General features: G+C 33.8%; 1 protein-coding gene across 1 annotated transcript; it reads left to right on the top strand.

The window, feature by feature from the left end:
- The first annotated feature begins 681 nt into the window (after positions 1–681).
- LOC129222144 (cytochrome P450 3A19-like) lies at positions 682–27,208 on the top strand. The gene is made up of 6 exons (XM_054856599.1): positions 682–828; positions 2,262–2,425; positions 9,073–9,161; positions 9,422–9,565; positions 18,371–18,533; positions 26,540–27,208. Exons 1-6 carry the CDS (start codon positions 702–704, stop codon positions 26,633–26,635), a joined length of 783 nt encoding a protein of 260 aa, XP_054712574.1. The 5' UTR covers positions 682–701; the 3' UTR covers positions 26,636–27,208.

The raw sequence follows: 27,208 nt of genomic DNA, 5'->3' as shown, positions 1-27,208 counted from the left end.
TGTGTGTGTGTGTATGTGTTTGTGTGTGTGTGCGTGTGTGTGTGTCTGTGTAGTTGTGTATATATGCGTGTAAGTGTAGGATATTGACGCAACCTGGAGACGGCTTTCGCTATAGGAGCAGCATCGTGAGGAGCCGGTCGACGGTGATGCAGCAGAGGGTGCTGGTGGGAAAATAAAATGATAGCACATCAAAACAGTCAAATGAAAGCAATAAGCAATCGTGATTGCTCAAAAAAAAATAATACGGAAGAACTTTCAGATACTGCGCTTTACCTTCTCACGGCAGAATAATAATTTTAAATTATAAAGTGCAATTGCCTTTAAATCATCATACATCATTCTAACCGAGAGTATAGCTTTCAATGCACCAGTATTAGGTTAATGTTTGCCTTTTCGAGAAACCTCACTTTTTTTTATTTCTAGCATTAGTCTTTTAACATTTTACAATTAAGTAAATCGTGCCGAATTTTCAGTTCTAAAATATCTAGGGATGGGGCGTCTCACATTAGTAAATATTAAGCTAAATACCAAAGATGGAGGACTTTCAGTAGACATAGATTATTTCCCTCTTTTTTTTTCTTTTGCTTCTAAAACTTGCAAGCGGGTCATTGGTGCTTTCTTCTCTCTCTCTCTCTCTGTATATATATATATATATATATATATATACGCATTTACAGGTGAGAAACGATTTTCTTCAGTTAATGATGGATACAGTAAAAGATGATGAGGATAAAAAGTCTCAAACTGTTCATGAGAAGGAAGATCTGACAGAAAACTATGGAAAAGAAGAGGACCATGAGCAAGTATTGAAAACCTTCGGTGACAAAAGTGAGTTGTATTTACCTTTTTCAGACCCATTAAAACAATAATACAAATAAAGGTAGTAATAATAGTAATAACAGTTACAATTTTTGAAATGAATAAAAAAGCGTTATTTTACACCATTTTCGTTTTTAACAGGTGGTTATATGCAGTTGAAAATTAAAGTTTTAAAAGTCTTAGAAGTGGTGCTGCCCCATTAATTTCCTTAAAACAATGCTCATATTCAGTTGATGGTCCTTTCAGGGACAAACAGAGGGGAGAAGATATTTTTTATTTATTGCATTCAAGCCATACCTTTAAAAGTTTAAAAAAACAAAAACCAAAAAAAAAAAAAAAAATGTTCATGTTCCTGATCGCAGAACAAGCTGGCATTTCCATTCATATCATTTTTTCCTTCGAAAGGGAATCATTCACCAAGTTAACACGATGTGACTTGGAATTGTCGTCTATTATCATGAAGTCACATCCAATAGCTATAGTGTAAGGGACTACGATAGGGCTGAAGATTTTATTCCCATAACAGTGGCTGGGGTCGCTGCTCCATTTTGAATATTGAGATCAGAGCGTAGACCATCCCTTTCCAACAGCCAAACCTGACACTTCTTTTCACGAACGGCGGGATGAAACTACGCCTATTTTCAAAATGAAGAGAAAAACAGGATACGTCAGAAAAAAGAATATTCCTCAAACACGCACAATTACTAGAACTTATTAAAAGTCAAAAGTATTCTTTAAGCTTTCAAATATATCAGGCCTTCAGTGTGACAGCATTTTCTGTAATCTTAGCACTAATATGGCAATTCGTTTCAAAAAGATTATCCGCCATTTTGGAGCACTTTATAGATCCTCCTTGGATCTACAAAGCTGAAAAATTGCATACGTTAATTTCTTTGCCCCTTTGTAAATTTTCATATAATTCGGAGATGATCGGATTGGGACCACGGGGACACTTGACATTGAATGATTCCAATACAAAAATAATAAATATTCGTGTAAACGTTGAGTTCTATTGAGTTCTGGTTTCAGTTGAGTACTTCGTGATTACACCCAGACCATGGTCAAGAGCAGTGAAGAAAAAACCATTAATAAAGATTTCAACGAAATATTTCGTGTATATATCAGAAAAAACACATGAGTTAGAAATGATTTTTAAAATAAAGGCCACTTGTGACTAATAATCTAAACATGGCTGTAATGACTGCTTGGGATTTTATTGAATTAAGAAAGTAAAAATATTGTACAAATACTTTTTAACAGTAGTGTTGCTGTTTTGATAATAGTTAAGTAGCCATAGAGAAAATTGTTACTGTTCTGTAGTATAAGCTTGCACTTGTAGTCACGTATATACAAATTTTGATTCATTTTTCAACATAATTATTTTAGCTATAAAAGTACTGAAATTACAGATAACTTTGTGTTCTTTTTGTGCTTTCTCCTAGAATTATCCAGCGTTGAGCTGGTTGCGCAAAGTATTCTTTTCCTCCTTGCTGGATACGATACCACAGCATCTACATTGTCATTCGCTTCTTATCTATTAGCAATCAATCCAGATGTCCAAGACAAGTTGTTTTCTGAGATCAGTGACACCTTAAGTTCTACAAGTGTAAGTTGAAATTAGATCTTAGAATTAAGGGCTGATTAGTAAAAATATAAGCAATTTTTTTTCTGCAGTTTAACACTGAATTTGCAGAGAAGATATTTTGCTTTGCCCATAACACTTTTTTTTATTCAATATTTTATTCGGACTTTCGATATAACTAATTTTGGTGCTGACACTTATACGTTTATTTAAACACTATTCAACTATTGCGATGCATAATTAGCAAAATACACACATAAGTATTTAAGCATTAACGTTAAATATATTGATAGTTTCGGAGCAATATCTTCTTTGAGTAAACGTTTTACTTCTTTCAAAGCGTGTTTAGTATACTGCATGAAATAAATTTCTACACTGAAGAGGCAAAACATTATTACAACCGTCACATTTTACTGAAATCGTCTGGAGGAGGAGGCGAGCATGTTATTGAAGGGGAAGGGTAGTTAACTGAATTTAGAGAAGATAAGGAATTATTCTTGCACTTACTTTTGCAACGATTGTAGCTAATTTAAGCGAATTTGTTGGAGGATAGATTGTAATGGTTCGATGTATCAGAACGAGTACCTTCGAAACTGGATGACTTGTAAGATTTTCCATGATCTATCTTTGTTAGTATTTAAAAAAAGCGGACAAATGACAGTGAAACCTGCAACAGGAGCTAAGGTACTTGACATTCCTGAGTCACAAAAGAAAACAACTGTCGGACACTGTCTCACTTTAAAAAGCAAAAGCGACGCCAGACAGTAACTAAGGTCACAACCAAGTACATTGCAGTATTAAGTACAAGGGTTTTAGAATACACAGTTCAGAGGACATTTCTGGCTATGGGGGAATGACGCAGTCACTCGTATGTTTATTTTGATCGTCATTATTGACAAAGCCCATAGTAGGCCCGGGAACATCGAGACTGGACCAAGAACTATGTGGATGAGAGTTGCGTCGTCGGAATTAGCTCCATTTCTCCTTCGCCACTTCCATGGTCGTGTTAGTGTTTGCCTTCCTCCCGGTGAACAGTTGATCACCTCATGAGCAGCAGGTTGTGCACAAGCTGGTGTTGGCATTATTATGCATTGGGAAACGTCCTCATGAGTGTCTATGGGCCGCTTACTTGCGGATAGGGATTGCAATACCGGACCAAATATGCAATACCGGTATTCGGTATTTTTAAAACGTGATACCGGAATACCGGTATTAATACCGGTATTTGGAATTTCTCAATAAATTATCAAAAAAAATTGTTTATTTGTATTATTTCATAATTTTGTGCAAAAAGTACATTATTTAAGGAAATTAAGTTTGAACAAATATAAAATAAGAAGGAACAAATGTTATAATAAGAAACCAATTATAATAAGAAATATATTACACATATTGAACTGTCAGTAAGCATGGAACTCGTTTTAGTGTACCGATTTTCTGTAGTTGAAAATACTGTTTCTGAATTCCTGCTGGGCGGTGGTACTGTTAATATCGCGCGTGTTTCTTTTCTAGTGTGTGCAGTATTTTTAAAAATTCTTATTGTTAATACACCCAGTTGTAACTGCTCTTCGAGAGACAATTCTTTTCGAATATTAACATCATCTTCAACAACTTTCTCTTGATCAGGACAGGCTTGTGTTTGTGTTTTATTAACCCTTCGGTTTGAAATTTATGATGAACTTCACTAAACTTGATCTTTTTTGTTTTTATCTCCTTTTTCGTTTTCGTTTTCATTTCAAAATTCTGTAGTTATGTCAATATATGAAAATATGTTCCAGGGGATTAAGCCTTCCCTCTATGTAAATTTTTTTAGGTACAATATAATTGCTAAGTGTTACCTCGCCAAGTATACAGCTCAATAGTGAGAAGAACAGCATACTAATCCCGGTGAGAACGAATTACCCTTTGTTATGCTACCAAGAAAAGGATTTTCTCAAAATTCAGTACAGTTGAGTCAAATATTAAAAAAAAACATCTGTCATTAAATATTGTTTCAACAGATGTTTAGTATATATTATTCATAGCACAAATACATTCGTAACTGAAATTAGCTTTTACAAAAGGGCAAGTGAGCAATCAAGGATATTTAAAAAATAAAAACATGGTGCATATAAACGTACGAAAAACTTTCGTCCACTGATATTCTATAAATTCTTGCTTTTGAAGCCACGTGTTTTACATCAATAGATTGATTTTGGCACTGTCTCATTGAAAAAGGTATGTACCTTTAAAATAACAATAGATATCTAATAAGTTAAATTGAAACATCTTTAATTGAAAGATATTTATTATTTTCAGCTAATACCGAAAATACCGGTATTTTACCTCAGCAAATACTGGTATTTCAAAATTGCAAAATAGCTCGAAATACCGGTATTGGGTATACCGGTATTGCTATCACTAGTTGCGACAGAGCAGGTTATGAAAGCTGTGGAGTGTCTGAACATAGTTGCGGATCAATCGCACCATTACATGGCGTTTATCTGAGCAACTGATTGTAGCTTTTATTATGCAATTAAAATATTAATGATGACTTTTCAGTAAAAATAGAAAACTAAATTAGCAGTCAACAAGTTGTTAAAACATTCGCCACTGCTGTTAATTGTACTAATATGTACTATTTAATTTTTTAATCTGAAGTGAAAGCTTTTTTTTTATAACTGTTATTACTCCAAAGGAAATACTTCTCATTATTCTTAATTGCCTTTTGGACAGTCTAATTAACTGCTTATTTCACAACGAATTTGAAAGAGTACGCTCTAAGTAATTAGTGGACTTTCGCATCTCGTGTTTGTATGGTAACAGTTTTGCTCTGATGGGTCGGCTGCTTGGTTTTTCTTGCTTTTCTGAAAGCGATGAGGTGTGTTTACTTACACTTGTTGACTCCCCTCCTCCCCATAAAAATAACATTTACTTTATTTAAGCGGGAAAAAACTATTAAAATACGTAGGAAATAAAATATCTGAGATCCTTAACGAAAATAACGCTGCTCAGTTTATTAATTACGTTTTATATTTCCTGATTAACTGACCGTGGTTAATTATAACCGGCGTAAGTGCAAGTTTGGTTCAAAGGTGAGCTAAACTAGATGAATTACGCTCTGAGCTTAAAAATTGCCAATATCAAAAATGGCCGTGAAACTGGAAATTCATTCATCCAACAAGGTGACGCTCATATTGTGAGGCTTGAGTAGCAAAATTTAAGAATTTCAATTAATGTCTTATCCACTTAACCCACCGGATCTTAAATCGATGGAGCACATTTGGTCATTCATAGAAATGTAGCTAAACGAGCAAACTCCACCATGGTTGAATATTTCGAGTGTGTGCTACTTCTTTTCTCAGACATTTGTTATAACTTATTTCTGCTCTTCATTCAAGCACTTGTGGTGAACATAGCAAAGCAAGTTGCAACTATTTTGATACCAAAGGTTGCATAATACGTTATTGAGCCGGTGATCATAATGCAACGGCTATTCAGTACGTATTAATTTTTACAGTTTAGTCATTCCATTTTTACTTTTAAATTTCGACAGTAGAAAAATAAATAAAAACCATTTCTTGATTGCAGCTTTTATTCTGCAATAAAACAATTAATGATGACTTTTCAATAATTATAGAAAACTAAACTAGCAGTCAACATGTTGTTGAAACATTCGCTCAGGCTACTAATTGTACTAATATGTACTATTTAATATTTTGATCTGAAGTGAAAGCTTAATGATTAGTTTTTTTTTAAATAATTATTATTATTCCAAACGAAATACTTCTCATTATTCTTAACTGCCTTTTGGACAGTCTGATTGACTGCTGATTTCACTAAGACTATGAAACAGTACGCTCAAAGTAATAAGTGGACTTTCCGCATCTCGTGTTTGTACGGTAGCAGCTTTGCTCTGATGAATCGGCTTCTTGATTTTTCTAGCTTTCCTGAAAACTATGAGATGTGTTTACTTACACTTGTTGACTCCCCTCCTCCCCATAAAAAGAACATTTACTTTATTTAAGCGAGAAATTTTTTTAAAAATACATAGGAAATAAAATATCTGAGATCCTTAACGAAAATAAGGCTGTTCAGTTTATTACTTACGTTTTATATTTTCTGATAAACTGATCGTGGTTAACTATAACCATTGCAAGTGCAAGTTTGGTTCAAAGGTGAGCTAAACTAAATGAATTACGCTAATTGCCAACATTAGAAATGGCTGTGAAATATGCCAAATGTCCTTTTATGGCAGATGAATATTAAGTAAATTAAAATTCCAATCATTGTTGCTAGGATATAAACAGAAAACCATCTTCCATTATTAACATTTTTATGTTTGGTGATGGAGCCGGCTGGTACCGTGATGGTTAGGCGCTGGCCTTCTACGCCTGTGAACCCAGGTTCTGATCTGCGGTGGTCAGTCGGTGGATTTTCGAGATGCAGAAAATCATCAACGCCCATGTCGTATGATTATGCGGCATGTAAAAGATCCCTTTGGTATTCGTTTGGCTTAGAACTCCATCAGCAAAATTAAAATTCTTAGTGCAAATTTCGCATCAAAGAGATTTTTGGTGCCTCCATCTGGTGGAAACTGGGCATCCAAATTACTCCTGCATTGACATCCGCGCCTTAATGGTAGCACATGAAAGACTGGATGCCGTATCAGGTGATCGCACTAGGTCTGCTAAAGGCTAAAAAGCCTAAAACGCAACCCCCATTAGACGAAAAAAAAAATGTTTGGTAATGGGGAACGTTCCTCGGTTTTATTTCTGTGCCAGAAACATGCTTTGTTATAAAGTGTAGGGGGAAATGTATGTATCTTCTTTACACTCCCTTGCTTTGGTGAGTCTTTGGCTCAGTTTTTTTAATCCAGACCAGGGACCGAATTCCCCCGGATATAGCACCCCAGAGATTTTAATTTGTAACATCATCTCGGAGCTAGTTATGATTGCGAGAGACTTAACCTTCATCAGCCATCATAAAGCAAACAGTCTGGTATCTTACTCCTATTCCTGGGATTAGATCTTACTCTTTCTCTAAGGTGACGATATGCGTATGCTTCAATGGGGTGGTGTCGAAACAGTGCGGATGTTCTTTGAATGTTCTTTGAGTCCACCGTACCTGTCCATAAGCCTAATTTAGCATAATAACCTTTTACTCAAAGGAAACTACTAATACTCAACTGCTAGCGGCTTAGATTCTGCAAGGTCCGTACGCACGCTGGATGCAAAAGAACCAATTACTTCAGAATGGCACTGATTGCACTGCACATGCGCAAGAAAATGCTCTTCAACATGCAATCATTTACGCCATCTTCCAGCTTTTCGTTCTCTTGCAGTTAGTTCAGTCCTTTAAATTAATAGCCTGTCCTTGTAGGGGAGACTGGGACAAGAAACTTATGCTATTAATTTTTGATGTTTATTAATTTATTTTTAAGGATAATAAAATTTCCTTTACATGAGCTGTTAGAGTTGTCCTTTATAGTATTAAATATAGTACCAATAAATTTTTCAAATGAAATAAATGAAGGATATTTTTATTTTTTCATAACCTTAACAGAGTGTCATCTTGTCCAAGTACTGGGGCAAGATGACTTTGGCTTCGGGGCAAGATGACAACACTGAAAAAGGTTGAACACAGTTTATTTTTTGAATATATTATATATTTTAACAAATTTTTACTCTGTTTTTACATCTTACAAAGCATCAAATTAAGCGTAATGAATTGCAAAGTAACGTTGAAGTGTTTAATTGTGCAGCTAACAATAGTCACAAATAAAAATGCCATTTTCATAATTGGAACATTCCTCACGCCACCACTCTTGGCATTGCAGCACTAGAACCATTCTTCTGTTGGAGGTTCAAAATATTCCTCTTTACAAGCAGGCCTTGTTTAGAAGAAGTATTGTCATCTTGCCCCGTGTTTCGGCCCGTCATCATGCCCCGGACTGCCTGTTTGAAGGGATTCGCCTTCATTGCCATAAAGGAAGGCAATTAATTGACGTTTATTCATGGTAATAGGCAGTATATAAACTAAGTGTTACTCATAAATACTAAAGAGAAACAATCTATCATTCTTGTATCTTTAGCAGAGCTTATTTACACATGCATAAAAGGTATAACGTAGCAGCGGTAAATAATCAGAGCTTCGGAACTACTACAAATATGATAATTTCACCGTCTTTATACTATTGATGAACGAACAGCCTATAGGAGAGCCAGTAGTATCCAGGTGATGCTGTTTCCTAGTGAGAAACGCAAAAAATAAGACTATCGTCATGTTGTCCGCCTCGTCATCTTGCCCCGGTCTCCCTTAAATAAGAGAGCAATTATGTCGGATAATCGAGAAAGCTTAATACAATGTTAAATTTTTGAAACGAAGTTCTCAGCAGAAGTAGTGTCGCAATTATAACGAAATTGTATATGATTTACTTTTACACCGACATAATTAGAAAAACAAAAAATAAATCATACTTCTGTATAAATTTAAAATTTGGTGATTATAATGAGTATTCATAAACAGAGCATTGATTCAAACTTCTACAAAACAAAATACAATCGGGTATTATTATTTCTCATATGTAAAAATACCAAACATACATATCGTAAACAGAGAGTGAAGTATAATGTGATGTATTGTACAAGAGGATTATAATTTTGGGTTTTTATTCACGATATTTTTCCCAGGGAGAATTGAATTACGAAGCCCTGCAAAGTATGAAGTATCTTGATTGTGTCATCTCGGAAACTCTACGTTTATATCCTCCAGCCACTAGGTAAAGCTATTTCCATTACTTTAGATGTTTTCGCAAATCAAATGTTCAAACTTACAATTTTTTTTAATTTACTAAAGAATGTGAAAAACATTTTAAATATTTGTGCTTTATGCTTGGTTAAAAAAGAAACCTTTTCTTTAAAAAATGCATTTTTAGCTGTGGTGAATTAAAATTAAGTTTCATCCAAACAATCTGCAAATGTTATAGTTTTTAACTTTCAGTTTCTAAAAGGTTTCTGTGGTTTGTTTTCTGTAAAATAGACTGGAAAGAACCGCAGATGAAGATTATGAGCTGGGCGTTATGGGAATAACAATACCGAAAGGTATGCTGGTAACCATTCCATCAATTGCTTTGCATAAAGATCCGAAATATTTTCCAGATCCAGAAAAATTCAATCCTGATCGGTAAATAAATATTTTCTTCTGAAATTCAAATACATTTAATGCGAACTGCTTATTTAATGCATAACTTATCTGAATTTTTTAAAAAAACTTATAAATGAATTTTTATTTTAAATTAGTGTGGATTGTTAAGGGAAAATATCAGTAGTTCAGAACCGTAGCAGAAATACTCGCGCAGGGTATGATACACCCGTAGAAGTCAATTCCAACGAAACTAATTTTAGAATGTCCCCACCGTTTCTACCCCTTCAAGGTTATGACCTATGGATCAGCAACTCAAGGAATCGTCCACTTCCAAAAAAAAAAAAAAAAAAAAAAAAAGGTGGGGAGAAATATAACTGAAAGCGAAGAGGTGGGTATGTCACACCCTGCGCGAGCAATCTCGGGTTAAGTTCTATTTGATTTTACAATAGTTTGGTGTTCATGGATTTTTTTTTTCATTTCAAATTATTAAAATGTATGGTAAATTCAGCTTCTTTTATTAATTAATTAATTTATTTATTTTGTGTATCAAACTTTTTTAAACTATTTTATTGACGGGGCGTCATTTTTTTTGTACTGAAATATTATCTGCTTAGATCTTCACTCATTTCTTCTTTCTTATGTTTATAATTAATAATATGTCTTACTTTAATCTCCATAAATATTTGCAACAATTCTATCATTTTAAAATTTTAACATGTATTATCTTCGAATAACAAGAGAGGACCTTCTCTTTTTCGTATTTTCAATTATCAGTTTCATATCTTGCCAACAGCTCATGTTTTTTTCCCGGTCTAAATAAATTAGTTTAAAATGAAAAAAAGGATATAATTTTCTCTTTATTATCCAAAAAAAAAACATAGCTCCTTTCCTTTAATTCTCCCGAAAAATAATTACCAAACTACGAATGATCAAAAAGGTTATCATCGAAATTACTTAAAATCATCAAAATAACTCTACGACTACCATGTCTGTGACAGTTGCACTTCTGACTAAGTTCGCTGAAAGCGATAAGTGGATTGTTTTCCGAAAAACTTACAAAACCTTTCAATGGTTATGCTTTCCCCTTTTTGCGCTATGGAGATACATTTCCTTGTTTAAACTATAAGAAACATTATTGCGTTGTTTCAGTTGGTTCCCAATGTATACCTTTGTTGACAACTATTTTCTTTGTTAATGCAATTTTATTTTTAAAAACAAGTGAGGTTTTTTTGCACATTAAAAAAAATATACAAAAACAGTTCACTGTATAATTATGCTTGCAAATTAAAAAAAGCAACAATGGAAACATTAACGCTAGCAGCGTGCGTTGATTTGTTTTAACCACATTCCATGAGGGTCATTTGAGGTAAAGAAAAGTTGTATTTCAATGTTTCAAATTTAGATCCATCCCCTGTTATTGGATAAATTTCTGAGATTAATTTTTGCACATTGTATCTAAAAGTATATTATCTGAGTAACTGGTATGAAAATTTTTGCTTAGTGAGCATATTTTCTTTAAAAAAAAGCAGTTTACATTTACTTTAGCGTGTTTCCATTTACCCCAAAGATAAGGGGATTGATTTAAACAATAATATCCTTTCTCACGAGAGATCCTGGCAGATAGCTGTAATATGCGGAATAAGTTTTGAAGATTTAAAATTTCTACAACAGCAATATTTCATCTTTTAGGGTCTGGTGGGGGAAAGTGGTCAATGGGGTAAAGTGGTCATACGTCAAATAAATGGCTATAGCTTGGAAATAAATGTTCGAATGGATGTAAAAATTTTACTTTAGAGTAAGGCAGTTAGAAACTACATTTTGAATACGAAATTTTACAACTGGCAAAATTTAATTCGGTAAAAAAAAATATTTTGCGTGAATATGAAAAATTTTAAAATCTAAACACCTATTTTAACATTCTTGGGAAATTTTGTTTGTTAGAATTTGGAACAGATTGACTATACAGGAAGCTTCCTACCTGTCTCGAGAACTCTTACTCATTAGCAGTTAGCTGAATCTATTTTAGATAACTTTTTAGAACAATTTAAGTAAGATGGGGTAAAGTGGTCATAATATTAGGCTTAACGAATATTATTCTTCTAATGTCACTTAATCTTTAGGTATAAGGCAGATACATATTAAATATTAATTTTACTTAATATGTATTTTTTTACAGTAAACGGGGTTAAATATACGAGTATATGCGTATATATACGCATATATACTCGTGTAGACATGTACATAGACGTATTCACATAAATGCGCAATAAATACGTATTTGGGTATCTGCAAGTATTTTTTATCCATACAGCTATACATTCTACTATACACGTATAACACGTATATGCTCGTTTATACTCGTATCTATAAGAACACTTATATACTCAGGTAGACACGCATATACGCGAACGTACTCGAGTAGATACATACATACAAGCATGTGATATAAAGGTATACAGGGTGAGTTTATATTCTTGAGCAAATTATTAAAAGGTGTTAGAGGAGAGAATAAGAAGCAAGAATCAATAAGGAAATATGGTCACAAACACAATGCTGACGCGCTACATGCACGCAAAGTGAGAAATTGATGGATGCAAAAAAAGTCACAAATATATATATATATATATATATATATATATATATATATATATATATATATATATATATATATATATATATATATATATATATATATATATATATATATATATAACACAAATACAATTTTACACAACATTTTAGGACTTAAGAAAGTTTTAAAGCGATTGATGAAATTTGCGGCCTTCAGCTGTAATACATGCGTCGCATTCACAGATCCCTCTCTGTTGCAATAACGAGACTTTTGAAAAACTTTCATCAGCCGCTGCGCCTTTGCTGCGATACATGTATTAAAGCTACTACAGACCGTAACTTTCAACAACTGCTCTAAATATTTCTTAAAAACTAAAATGTTAGGTGAAATCATCTTTGTGCAACAAATTTGTGCCCTGCTTTGCATCCATCAGTTTCTGGCTTCGTGTGCATGTAGCGCGTCAGTGATTATAACTTCCTTATGATTCTTTGCTTCTTATCCTCCCCTCTCACACCCCTTTGATTTTTGCCCAAGAGCTTAGATTCACTCTGTAGGCCGACATGTATATAAGCGTATATTCTCGTGTATACATACATGTACTGGTGTACACACGTAAATGTACGTATATACGTCTATACAGGTACATAATCGTGTTTACACGTATACGTGCGTATATACTCGTGCTTCCATATTTTATATATACGTGAGTAGACACGTACAAAGACGCACTGGATGTATCCACGAATTAACTCGTGTATACTCGTATATGTACGTATGTACACTTATATATGCGTATATACGTCTACTATACACATATATACTCAAGTATGCTCGTATTTTCTCGAGATACAAGTGCATACGCGCATATGATGTTCGTTTATACGCGTATATACTCGTATATACACATGACACGTACATATACGTAACACGTATATACATGTGACACGTATGTACTCATGTAGACACGTATACACTCCTGTAGGTAATCACGTATACATGCTTATATACTCGTATATACATGTATATACTTGAGTAGGCACGTGCATGCATGTATCCGATGTATACATGTATCTACTCATATAGGAACGTGTTTACTCGTGTATAACACGACACGTATTTATTCGTGTATACACGCATGTACTCGTGAATATACTTGTAACTATAAAAACAACTGAAATATACAAGTATTAGGGTTCTTTATAATGGTTTTGCATCTATTTTTAACTATGACCACTTTACCCCATGTTATGACCACTTTCCCCCACCCCATGGGGTAAAGTGGTCATAAAAACATAGGAAAAAGAAAGTTCTGTAAAACTACTAAAATCAATACTTTTCTTCCTAAAATTCAATGTACCGTGTTCTTTAATAATGCAATGTAAAATAACAACAAAAAAAGTTGAAGTGTTTAAAGAATTTGTTGCATTTATTATCCACCTAAGTTGAAAACCTACGATTTTATGACCACTTTACCCCACCAGACCCTACCTATTGGTGCATGCGTCATGCTGATTTTTTCAAATTCCATTTGAAAGTTTTTAAAAAGAAAAGTGTACTAGCAATTAAATTAGATGTTACGTTTGTGTAAATTATTTACAAACCCCCAAGCAATTCATATCAAAAACCAATCTTCCAAAACTAGGAACAATAACAAGCTTTCCTGTTTCCGACTATCCCAGAGTACATCATCAATGATGGTAATGAAATACGGTGATTGAGCATCAAAAATAGGTCACATCAGTAAACGTGAAATTTATAAGAATACGTTTTAGTTAATGTCCACATGATAAATAAATGTAGCTGAAACCTTTTGCTTCTCATTTGTAGAGCTTCTAGAGAATATACAGGAAGAATACATAACTTCAATAGAAAACCTTTTTTTAGTGTCATCTTAACAATAATGTCGCATATGCAAATGTTTGATACAAGCAGAACTGTCAAAATGAATTTTTTTATTTGCCTAGTCTTCACTTACCAATGGTGAGGTTTTAAAATTTACAACAAGTATGGCGATACAGTTTGTTTACATTTGTCCCAACTGAACTACTATCAAATAAAATAAGATGCCTAATTTTATTCATTTTTTTTGTTTGTATTTTTTAAATCATAAATGAAAAGAATGAGGGCATACTGATCTATATTACTTTTTCCGCGGAGAGAAATTACTTTTTCGTATGGATAATAAATTGAGTTAAGAATTCAGAGTTACCAACTAATAATAAATCCTATCCCATCTGCAAGCACTGTCTCCATTTACAACTCACCCCGGATCATGTTTTTAATCGTCAGGCCATTATTCGCTTCCTCCTCCAGCTTGGAGCACCACCAATTGAAATCCCCTTCAGTCTTCAGGATATGAAGATTTTAACAACCAATATTAAATCCTATCCCATCTGCAAGCATTGTCCCCATTCACAACTAACCCCCCAGATCATGTTTTTAAATGCCGGACCATTATTCGCTCCCTCCTCCAACTTGGAGCACCACCAATTGAAATTCTCTACAGTCATCAGGACATGAAGATTTTAACAACCAATATTAAATCCTATACCATCTGCAAGCATTGTCCCCATTCACAACTAACCTCCCCCGAGATCATGTTTTTAATTGCCAGGCCATTATCCGCTCAATCCTCCAACTTGGAGCACCACCAATTGAAATCCTGGTCAGCCATCGGGCTCCAGAATTAGCAGATCTTGTTATCAAGACTTTTGGAGGCATCTAAACCTTTCTCACTCTGCACGTCATTAGATACGACAACAACAATTCAGAATAATAAACTAATAACCTCAGAAATGTGCACTGTTTAAACATTCAGCAATAGTCATTCCTTAATAGTACAGTGCAATTAGACATAAACCTCAACATCCAAAGTAAAAGTTTCCCTTCAACTCCAAATTGTTGTATACTGTCCACATATTGTTTGGTAAAAAGTTACACCGTTTTCAGCGTCGGGTTTTGAGGGGAGGGGGGGGGGGAAGAAGTTGTTAAATTAGTAGTTTTATCAGTTTTTCGGAAATATTTAGACACCTATGGGATTTAGCGCAAAAAGTGCAATATACAAAATAATCTACACTAAATTACGAACAAAATGGTACTAAACATTATTTTGTTAAGTGAACGGTTCCAGAGTTACGGAGAGTGAAAAAGTAGAAAATTTTCACATTTTTAAGATTTTTAATGAAAAATGAAATTACAACTACTACGTTCACAGAAATAACTAAACAATTTTAATAAAAAGTGATATTTTACAGTTGTACTGTAGTCTAAAAGAAGCTAAGAGGCACCACATGGGGTTATAGTCTAAGATCCCACTAGGCTTGACCTACCCTCATCGAGTTTCCTAAAATAACTACCATATAAGAAGAGTAAAAGTTGTAAATAAAACATGAAAGTAAGAATTTCTACCTCTTTCACGTGAACTAATCAGAATTGCCAGGGGTTGAAAGGTGCCTGAAAATGAGTAATTTACCCTCATCGAGTTTCAGAAAATCGCTACCATGAATGAAGAGCAAAAGATGGAAATAAAAGGTTAAACTAAGGTTGCCTACGTTTTTCGGTTCCCTAATCAATATTGTCAAGGGATAAAAGGTTTCCAATGAGGCAGATAACTTACCCCTCATCGAGTTTCCCGGAAATTTTTGTCATAAATGAAGAGTAAAAGCTGTAAATAAAACGCTACAGTAAGGTTGTCTAACTTTTTCCGGTCCCTAAGCAGGGTTGCCAGAGACGAAAAAGTGCCTAAAAATGAGTAATTTACCCTCATCGAGTTTCCAAAATTGTTGCTATAAATGAAGAATAAAAGCTGTAAAGAAAACGAGAAAGTAAGGTAGCGTGTGTGAACTAATTAGGTTTGCCAGAGGCTAAGAGGTGCCCAAAAATGGAAAATTTAGCCTCATCCAGTTTCCACATAAAATATATAAAACAAATGTAAGTAAAAATATTACAAAACCAATGGTATAGGGTTGCCTAAGTAAAAGTACTCCAATCATAGGGTTGTCGCTATTCAAAGTTTCAATATTGAAACTTCGACTCAATCAAACAATTGACTAAATCGATGTAACTATCAACTAAAGTGAATTTCTAGCTAACGCTAAGAACAAAGTGGGCCTTATTTCTCTCCTTACAATGCACTTGCGAAGAGGCGGTTGTACAGTTCATCAAGCATCAGGTAACGTCGACTTATTAACAGTTTTAAAAGCTATTGGTAAAGCTAAGACTGAAGTTGAATTTTGTGTGATTGGTGATGATACGGACTTAGTAGTCTTGTTGACTGTTCACACACCATCAGAAAACAAATTGAAAATGGTAGTACCAAAGAAAGGCAATCATCAGGAAAAGGTGTACAGTATTTCGGACATTCAGCGAGGCATTGGAGATATGAAAGGTGTACCATTAGCAATGTACGTCTTCACAGGATGTGACACTATCATCTATCTACAAGGGAAAAATTTCACCGTATAGAAAAGTGCAAGCCAACAACGCTCTTCGTATGAAGCATCTAGTCTTTAGCAGTCTCAAAGCTGACCCCAGTGCAGTGGCTGACGGATTGAGAAGAAATAAAATGGAAGAAGTGAAGACTTTCATTCATGAAACCAAGGCCCCAAGTCACGTGATGGATTTTAAAGCAAAGCATTGGTAGAAATCAGGTCTCTTTCGCTTGTTTCACGCAAAATATGCCAACCATTTGTCGTTGTTGACTCACGTGACTTGGGGTCTCCGGTTCAGATTTTGCTAAACCAATGATTGGACTTGCTTCCTCCATTTTAATTCCTGCTCTATGGGCTGACGCAGGGAAGCATTCCCTTCTTGCGATGTTTGGAGCCAAGAATACTGAATATCTACACAGTTTTCGCTACCAGTGTTACTTGCAGGCTATTGCAAAGCAGCCCATATATTCATTGTTCAAGTTGGCTGCACTATCCACCACTTCAGCAGCTTCCATGCAGCATTCATATAGAACATAAAACCAGGTCCATTAGTAGCTGGATGAGAAAAAGAATGCTCCAGTGGGGGTGGAAGAAGATTAGTGAACACCTGAAACCACAATTATAGCAATGCGTTCTGCAGCTCCCCAGGAAATTACCTTCTCCCATAGTGTACGTTTGCAAAGACGAATGCGTCCGTAACTGCGAGTGCAGAAATAGTGGTCTAATCTGCTCAAGCATAAGCAGTAATTGCTCAGGTTTAGGATGTATTCACAGGGACACCAATATCATAGACGAAGATCTAGAAGAGGACGGTGCTATGTTTGAAGAGGATTGAATGTTGGTGAATACCTTTTATCACACATAGTATGTCGCATTTAACGTTCTACATTTTTATTAAATATTAGTATTGAACTCAGTTTAGGGACTTCAAAAAGTTTGATAAAATATGGTTGCAATATACAGACAAATATGCCTATTTTCTAAAGAAAAAACTTCAAAATCTGCACTTTTTATCATTAAAAATGATATAATTATAAACCATAATTGTTAAGCACATTTTTATATTTAAAAATCATCTATGTTGAAAATATATTCATTCTTACTGCGGCATTGTCTAGAGAAAGTTCGGGTTTCTCCGTGCCACAGATATATACAGTCACGCGGCCAATGAAATGCTCTTTTCCCTTAAAAGTAGAGCCCCTTGAGTAGGTGGTGAGGTTGTCGTTCCATCAAGGGCTTATCACAAAACATACCACCGGCCGCTACAATCGTAATTTGCTTTTACAAAACACAATTCATACAAAAAATTGGTTTCCTTAGTGATAATAAATATTTATTCCGAAAAATCTAAAAAAAATACAAAAATTTTCTATTATTACACCCTCCGTAACTCTGGAACCGTTCACTTAACAAAATAATGTTTAGTACCATTTTGTTCGTAATTTAGTGTAGATTATTTTGTATATTGCACTTTTTGCGCTAAATCCCATAGGTGTCTAAATATTTCCGAAAAACTGATAAAACTACTAATTTACCAACTTCTTCCCCCCCCCCCTCCCCCTAAAACCCGACGCTGAAAACGGTGTAACTTTTTACCAAACAATATGTGGACTGTATAGAACAATTTGAAGGTGAAAGGAAACTTTTACTTTGGATGTTGAGGTTAGGCCTTTTTTTGGTCTATTTGCACCGTACTATAACTTTTGTGGTTGGTTTGAAAAATTTTGTTCCCAGAAATTTAGTGCCTTGTTGGAAAATTATGAAGTTTGTCGTCTTTTTTAATTGATTTTTCCCAAATGGTTCAGATAAAAATACTTTTACACCCAATTTTTTGCCATTCAGTTTTAGTCCCCAAGAACGAGGAAAGAGAGATATTTATGTGTACATGCCATTTGGGTCTGGTCCGAGGAATTGTGTCGGCATGAGGTTTGCTCTACTGGAGGTCAAGGTTTGCCTTGCGTTCATTGTGAGCTACTTCAGAATCAAGAAGTGCCCTGAAACTAAGGTAAAACAAAACCTAATACATCATGTTTATAAAACCTGTACTACATAAGAGTTGTTTTATGAAAATCGAAAAATATTATGATTAATGTGCGAACAATCCTGAAAATACTACGATTTTTCTGTTTTACTTTGCGTTTATCTAAGAGCATTGCTATAAAGGTAGTTTGATTTTTTTTTCTAAATTAGGGGATACCGGGGCTAGTAGGGACATTATTTTCATTTTTGATATTACCGTAAGATGTGACTGATATAAAACATGTAGTGTAATATATTTATAAATCAACTCTCTGCATTTTTATTGTTTTTCGTGACATATAATGGCATTTGCGTAGCCTCTAAGTTTGTCTGAACTTGCCCCGTAGTGGGAAAAGTAGTGACATGCACATTGTGACACATAAAAAAACGCGCACAAATACGTTGTACCATGTACAAATTATGTAAGAAACGCAATTAAATGGGATATTTTAAGTTAAGAATGAAAAACAAAAATCATTTATAACACTCTTACCACAAAAAAGAACACCTTCAAGCTTTCAGTAACACTGTAAAGGAAATGACAACGAACTACTTAAACTATTAACACTTGGCAACTCGTTTTAGAGACACATGAAAAAATTGCACTGTTGAAAATTCAGGAAGATTTTCTGGTAATTGTTACTGTAAAATGGTGGACTTACAGCATCGCTGATTTTTACAGAAATTTATACCGGAGAAATAAGCGATCCCAGCTCCAATTTGTTGCTGTGGCCTACCGAGGAAACCGTAAAACTTTGCTGTAACATTTGATTTTTACGGTAATAGTTATTGGAAACATGGATGCCAGTATCAATTACCGTAAATTTTCCGGAAAATTTTTAGCATTGTGTGTTCATCAGGAAATAAATAAAACGCAGTTTAAGACTAATTTTTGGACTTGTTAATCTTTATTTCGATACAACGTGTAGACCCATAGCCTTCAACATCCGATGTGCTGTTAATACAAAAAAAAAAAGAAAAAAAAAAGGTTTCTTTTTTAGTACATTTGACATAAGACCATCTTCAACGTAAACCAGACTTGCATACAGTCTTCTACAGGTCTAGAAACGTTGTTTCTCCTACAGGGTGTCCAGCAAAGGACTCCCTGGTTTCAAAATTAAATATCTCGACAACAAGGGACGATATTGGAATAGAATAAACGGTATGTTTATTGTGAAACCCATAAAAATCATATACAGGAACTTGTAAGTTAGTTTAAAAAAGTTCCAACAGGTGGCGTTTGCACGCTGTAATTGTAATAAAAGTCGCCATAAATAGTGCTGCGAAGAGGTTGGTCGATAATTTCTAGCGTATATATAAGCATATCTGAGAGACTAAACTACTGCTGAAACGACAAACCTCTTAATCTTTTTTTTTTCTATATAACTTACCGCTGTTACAATGATAATGTCAACTGCCATATACTCATCTAATTCAATGAGATTTCTTTGTTCTGAAGACTGCTCTGCATTCTCACTATCATTGGCTAAATTCATTGCTGAAGTGCGGGATTTGATAACAACTTCATATTTATTATTTTCACTATCATTTTGGTCATCAACGCTCTCATCTCTGATGGATAACAGACGGATGCAAGTAGTGGCACTGACACAACGTGCCTCCTTGACTTTATCACAACCAGCCGCGTGTTACGCCATTTTGAACTTTACTAAACAGTTTCCGAAATAGTATCATGATCAACAAATGAAATGCTTAGATTAACAGCTCTAAGTATAGGGGAGGGTGACCCAAAGCGGGTAGGCCTTCGTATGCCACTCCCCCGTAGTGTGTTAGCGGCGATGACTACGTATGTCGTGTTTACCCGAACACCCCCGAATTATTATCAGTCCCATCGAAGCTGCAGTGAAGCTGCGTTGCGCAACCAGGCTTAAAATAAAAAAAAAATGATACATTATAAAAATGAAGTTTTTGTAACTAGTGATTAGTCGAAGACCACCTTATTTTTTTTTTTTTTTTTATTGTCAATTATATTATTTTATTCTGACACTATGCAGCTATAAACTACGATGGTCATTCCGTTTTTTTTTTAAATTATTAATTTAAGGCTATAATTATTGAAAAAAAAATATGTGCCTTTGGGCAAAGCGGATATAGGATTTAATCATATATTTGTTTAAAATTTCTTGACTCGTGTGCTGACTTACTACCAAACGGCACGACCTTGAGAGTCACAGATCTGGATGAAATTCTGGATTTAGGTCAGTTCGCACTAGATATGAAGCCAGGTATAGCGGTTTGACTGCATAGGCCCTAGTTCGGCTGCAACGGAGGTGCAAAGTTGCTGTTTGAGTCCAGAAAACCAATTATTTTTCCTTTGAAATTAAACTTTCTTTTCCCTTTTCTTGGTTTGCATTGCTGTATGTATCAATTAAATGCATTCACAATATTCCCCCCCCCCCCCCCATTGTACTGACAAGAAACATTGAATGTCTTCCAAGGGTAGATATTGTCCCAAAGTTTCAAATTCCAATAAAGACGCCATTGCAATTCTGGAGTTCTGCAAATCAGTGCAGTTCAGACGGCAAAAACTTGAGGGTCATGAATTTGGATGAACATCTGGATTTAAGTCAATTCGTACTAGATATGAGCCCAAGTAAAATACTTTCAGTACATAGGCTTTAGTTCGGGCCTAACTTTGCTGGTTTGGCCCCGGAACTGCAATAGCGTTTTCTTTAGAATTTGAAATTTTGGCACAATATTTGCTTTTTTAACATCTGTTGCGTCTCTTGTTAGTACAACGTATGGGCGATGGAATTTATTCTATACTGTGAACGTATTCAGTTGAGTGAAACTGCAATGCAGTATCAAGAAAAGAGTTAAAAAAGGTTATTTCAAAGAAAAAACCATTGCTTTTCTGTAGCCAAACTAGAAACTTTGGACCCCCATTACGGCCAAACTAGGACCTATGCAGTCAAACTGCTTTACCTGGGCTCATATTTAGTGGGAATTAACCTAAATCCAGAGTTTCGTTCAGATCCCTGACTCTCAAGGTCGTGTCGTTTGGTAGTTAGATTTTCTCTTTCAATATTGTAAGTATATAACTTTAAAAAGTTATTTTTAGGATGGCAATCAATTAATCTATTCATTAACTCAGTTATTTCCTTATGTTTTATAAACAAATGTACTGACTTTAAATTTGATAAGTACAACTGTTTTATATATTTTTACATAATAGCAGGTAGCTAGTCAACTATTTTAATCGCTTATAACTTTATATTTGATTGGAAAATGTAGCAAACCACAATTAGTTAAGCTTACCCGTTCTGGCCTCAATGGTAGGGCAAAGCGCGTTTTTCACATGTTTGTTAAGTTTGATAATAAATAAATATTGGGTTTTTAATAATACAAAAACCCCTTTTTATTTTGAAGTTCAAGAACCCTGCTAGGAAATAAAACCGAAATTGTTGTGATTAAAACCAAAAAAGTACAATTTTCGAGCGTTCTTCGAAAACATACCCGCTTTGGGCCATTATTTAAAAATCCCTAGGTATTTAAATAACGTTAGTAATGTTTTCGTACCTCAGTATCCATAGTGGCAATGACAATTCCTACGTAGGTCACATATTGTACTTTTGCTGTAGAAAACACAATAAATATGTCTATCTTGATAACTATCCTACGATACACATCCAAACTCACACAAGACACTGAGACTATCAACCTGCTCACTCACATGACGCGACGAGTGTTGAAACCTATCGGCTCAGTCAAGAGGCTCAATGGCACAACTTTCCCCTGGCACAACTAAACCCGGTCTCCCTTACGTTTTAATAGCTACAACTTGACTGTGTGGTTTTAAGTTGAAAGTAGCGCGTTACAAGTAGCGACGCTACTGTTGTAGCTACAATTTTTAGTGTTTGTAGTGTAGCGCACTACACTGCGAAAAAAAGTAGTGTAGTGAGTAGTTCGATACAAAAAATAGTAGTTTGTAACGATTTCTTTAAACTACTTTTAAATAGTCAAGGTTCAAACGAATTTGACTGGCTCAAATTTTGCACAAGCGGATGCAATGAGAAATAAGATTAAAAAAGTACGAGCTGATCTCAGGCATATCTATTTGACGCCATACGTTCTATCTGTTTGACGCCATTAGTTTGTTTGCCATCGCAATTTTCATATTTTGTCAATATTTGTATTCAATAGAGCTTGACTAGAAAAGTATATGAATTAGTGATAACCGCTAATTTAGGGACTTCTTTGTTTATTTTCTGGCTGCCGAGAATGTCTCGTAGATGAGCGTTTTAGATTTCAAAGAGATTGTTGTTCCAATACTATAAAAGCACTAATTTTCGGGAAAATGAAGACATCGGTGATTTCGCGAGTTGAAAATTTTGTGAATTTTATATGAAAGGAGTGAAATTTAAAAACAAAATATTTTGCGAGGCTTACATTTTTGTGATTACGACGGGCACGCGAAAATCGCGAAAATTAAAGTCTCGCAAAAATGAGCGCTTTTACACTATTCACCAAATAAAGAAGCTACTGTAATAGTTATAAAAGAGGATAATATTGATTTTCCCTTGCCAGATTACAATAAATACTAGCATTTCAGTATTATACAGTGCGTATAAGAGTATTCCAACAGACATTTTTGGAAAAAAAATATAAAAGAAATAAGAGTTAATTCTCTCTTAGTAATATTCCATCTCCAGATGAGCTAATTTATGAATCTAAACCTTTTTTTCGTTCAATATTCTTATGGTGAATGTGTGTATTAGGGTGTTCCAAAAAAAATCGAAAGTTTTTTTTCAAGTCGCACACCTTCTTAGGTTTTTCCTTTAACGTCAAAAAATTGTAACAAAAGTTGCATATAATTTGAACAACGTAACCAATGCCGATTTCCGTCTGAAAGTGTGAACCAGCACTTGTATCGCTAGACCAAATTTAAAAAAAGAAACATTTTTTAGAAACTCGAAATTTCTGTTGATAAAACGTTGCCCCCCTATTTCCTACATGCACCACAATAGCAATTAGTCAAATTTAAAAAGCATTTAAGTTATCCATCTTCTCGGTCGAAAATGTATAATTTTCTTCAAAAAATTAAAAAAGTAAGGTATTTTTAAAAAAGTAAGGTAAGTTTTATGAAATTATTAAGCTGGAAAATATAAACAATAAAGTAGGTAATTAGCGTTAAATATAATTTTTTGTTCTCCTGCAATATTAAGCAATATTTCATTTAAATTTATCTGTGTTTTTTAAAAGAAAAATTGAAAAAAGAAAATTTTTTTTGAAGACAATTATAAATGTATGCCAAGTGTAGGAGTTCTAAATATATTTTTATTCGAATAAATGTTTTTGTAAAAAATGCTTTTATAAATGTTTTTATAAAAGCACTAATTTTCGCGAAAATGAAGACATCGGTGATTTCGCGAGTTGAAAATTTGGTGAATTATATATGAAAGGGGTATTGGGGCAATTGGGTGGGGTATTGGGGCAACGTTTTATCAAGAGAAATTTCGAGTTGCTAAAAATAAATTTTTTTACGATTTGGCCTAACATACAAGTGCTGGTTTAGAGTTTCAGACGCAAGTCGGCACGGATTGCCATTGTTCAAATTATATAAAACTTTTTTTCACAATTGTTTCGACATAAGAGGAAAAATATAAGAGGGTATGAGACTTAAAAAAAATGATTTTCATTTTTGTGGAACACTCTACAGTGTGTGTGCTTTTTATTTACTTATTTTTTGAAAAGTAGAAAAGTAGCGACTACAGTTCAAAAGTAGTTTGTAGTTGCTCCATTAAAAAAAAAAGGAGTTGTATCTGTTGTTAACTACACTACAACTACAACTACTTTGTAACAAAGTAGTTGTAGTTGTAGTTCACTCCAAAAAAAATTAGTTTTTCCAACCACTGACTTAACCTTTGCTAGACAACTTAACCAACATTTTTTAATGTGTACTTTACAACAGACTTCGAAAAAAAGTATGTTGCACGTGCACTTGACAGATAAAAGACTAATGTATCTCCCATTGTACTTGATCTGTATCCAACAATAAGCAGACAATTTGGGAGAAGCAACAGAATTTATAGCAATCTATTTTTCTTTTCCCGTAGTTCAGTCTTTTTCAAGATTTTCAGCAGCCATAGCTTCCATAACTACAAACTGAAATTACCACTGTGTTTACCTGTAGACATTTTTTGTCTGATTTACCGGGGTCCTTTTTTTCACTAGATGTCTAGAGAAGACATGCTGACTTGTATCTCGTTTGTTTAAAAAAATAATAATAATTTCTAATATAAAACAAAAGCAATAAAGGAACATCTAAAATCATAAACATTGCCTTGGGATGCACAAATAGCGAAAACTAAAACAATGATCATTTTACCTCACTTAAGAGAAACTGCTCTAATAAAACACAAAATAAATACTTTTTATTAATATAGTAAAATATTTTTTTTATGAACAAGAGATGTTTACGTATGGAAATTAGTTCGAATTCTGGAAGAAAAAAGTAATGCAGAAAAAAAAAAAAACTTCGCCGTTTTGAAACAAACTGTGAGCTAAAAACATCATAGTATTAAAGGCAGAATCAAACATAAAATCAAAACAGATATAACTTAAAATTATAATAATATTTTCAAATAAAAAACGGCAGTTGAAAATGTTGCTTTTGATGATGTGTATAAAATCTAAATAAAAAAAAATCGGTATGCCTGCAAAAATTTTAGGCAATTACTTCCTGCTTGTTGTTGCTTGTTCATTTTACACTACCTGACCATCAATTTTGTGCGTTTCAAGTGCATTCAGTAAATTTTAAGAAATGCCAAACAAATCTATAAATTTGATTTGGATTGATTCAGGATTCATACTCGTCTTTAGAGAGCAATGTTTTTTCTCCCAATTGCTCAAAATTTAAAGCAACATTTTTATTTTCTTTATCACAAACAAAATACGGAAATTAGATCTTCTAGTGAAGACATTTCAAAAAAAAAAAAAAAAAGAAAGAAAAAACACAAGATCGAATATGTTGTTCAGTTGAAAGATATTTATGGGTAGAGAAAAAAAAAAGTTTTCCTCTTCTAAAAACACAAGAGTTATCTTCAAAGAAGTTTTTAAATAATTTCATTAGTTATTCTTATTTTTGTTTTTAGCTATAGTTTCTATGCATTAAATTAAAAGATTTTTTTCATGCCGTTATACTTTTTAACATTTTTGAGAATGTGGTGTGAAAATGGTTATGTTAAACGAATGTCGGAGTACGATATACATATACAATTAGCTAAAACATTACTTTTTTTTCAAATTATATATTTTTAAGTGCCTTGAAAGAGGGTTGCAGTGATTAAGAAGTTTTTACCATTGCTATTTTTATTGAAAATTGATATGGTTTAAGGACGAAACACCTGTACAATTAAGAATTTTTAGTATACCACATAAGCAATTTCAAATGTAAGATGAATAAATTACAAAATTTTGTTGAATGGTCTTTCCAAACGTATTAAGTTGTGTAAAATCATATATTAGCATTAAATACTGTACACCAGTAAAAAAGGGTTTTCTTCTGGGAGGGAGAAGAGACTGTAAGCTCATAGGTCTTTCCAAACGTATTAAGTTGTGTAGAATCATATATTAGCATTAAATACTGTACACCAGTACAAAAAGTGTTTTCTTCTGGGAGGGAGAAGAGACTGTAAGCTCATAACAGTCTTTACCTGAATACATTTATGAATTTCAGCACTAGACTTGGCCCTATAGCTTTGAACCTAAAACCGTATTTCTACTTAACCCCAAAACCTTCCTCGATACCTCTTATTGTGATCGTAATTAATTTTAATCTTTTGCCGCAGTTCACAACGTAAGCAGAAGCTTTTGCTCTTCTAGAAGGTATTGAATTAGAGTTAAAATAGCTCGAGTCGAGGCTTGAAGAGTTATAAAGAAGACTGAATGAATCTGAAAACTTATGTTAGCTAGAAAGAAATAATTATAATTTATCACTCATAAATGTGATGTTTTTTTTTTATTTTACAGGTTCCCTTGGAATTTTTTCCTGGACAGCAACTTTTACAACCTAAAAGCATTAAAGTTCAAATGGAATTCAGAGAAGACAGCATCAAAGCAAGATAAATCCTCAAATGCCGCATGTAAACTTCGCAAAAATAAAAACTTAACTGTAATTATATGAGTATGTAAAGATGTTTAAAAACTTGCTATTTGTGTACAGACAAAATATTTACCTTTGTGTGGTAAATGATATGCACATAAACATTGCAATACAAAAACTAACAGGGTTTTTTTTTTTTTTTTTTTTTTTTTTTAGCGTTTGGAGATGTTGTTACGGTTTGTCTTATTGTTTTTGTTATCCGTGTTTTTGCCCTTTACGTTGGAAACAGAAGATATACGTTGCAACCTCGACACGCGGTTGAACTAATAAAAATGCATTTTTACCTGATATATCGTTACCACAATATTTAGTTTTTGAATACCTACCTCACTTCAAAAACCTACTATTGTGTGAAATTAAATAAAATTAAAATTTATATCTATAATTAAATATATTTTATCATTATTTTTCGTAACTTAATTTACGTTTCATATTACGAGTACGTTTTAAGCTATAATTTGTCAGTTGTTTATTATCATGGTTATACAACACTACATAACTTAAAAAATCTTGATCATTTGCAAAGTCGTGTAACA

This window comes from Uloborus diversus, chromosome 5 (assembly GCF_026930045.1).
Source record: "Uloborus diversus isolate 005 chromosome 5, Udiv.v.3.1, whole genome shotgun sequence".
Classification (NCBI taxonomy): Eukaryota; Metazoa; Arthropoda; class Arachnida; order Araneae; family Uloboridae; genus Uloborus; species Uloborus diversus.
This window is presented reverse-complemented; position numbering and strand designations above follow the sequence as displayed.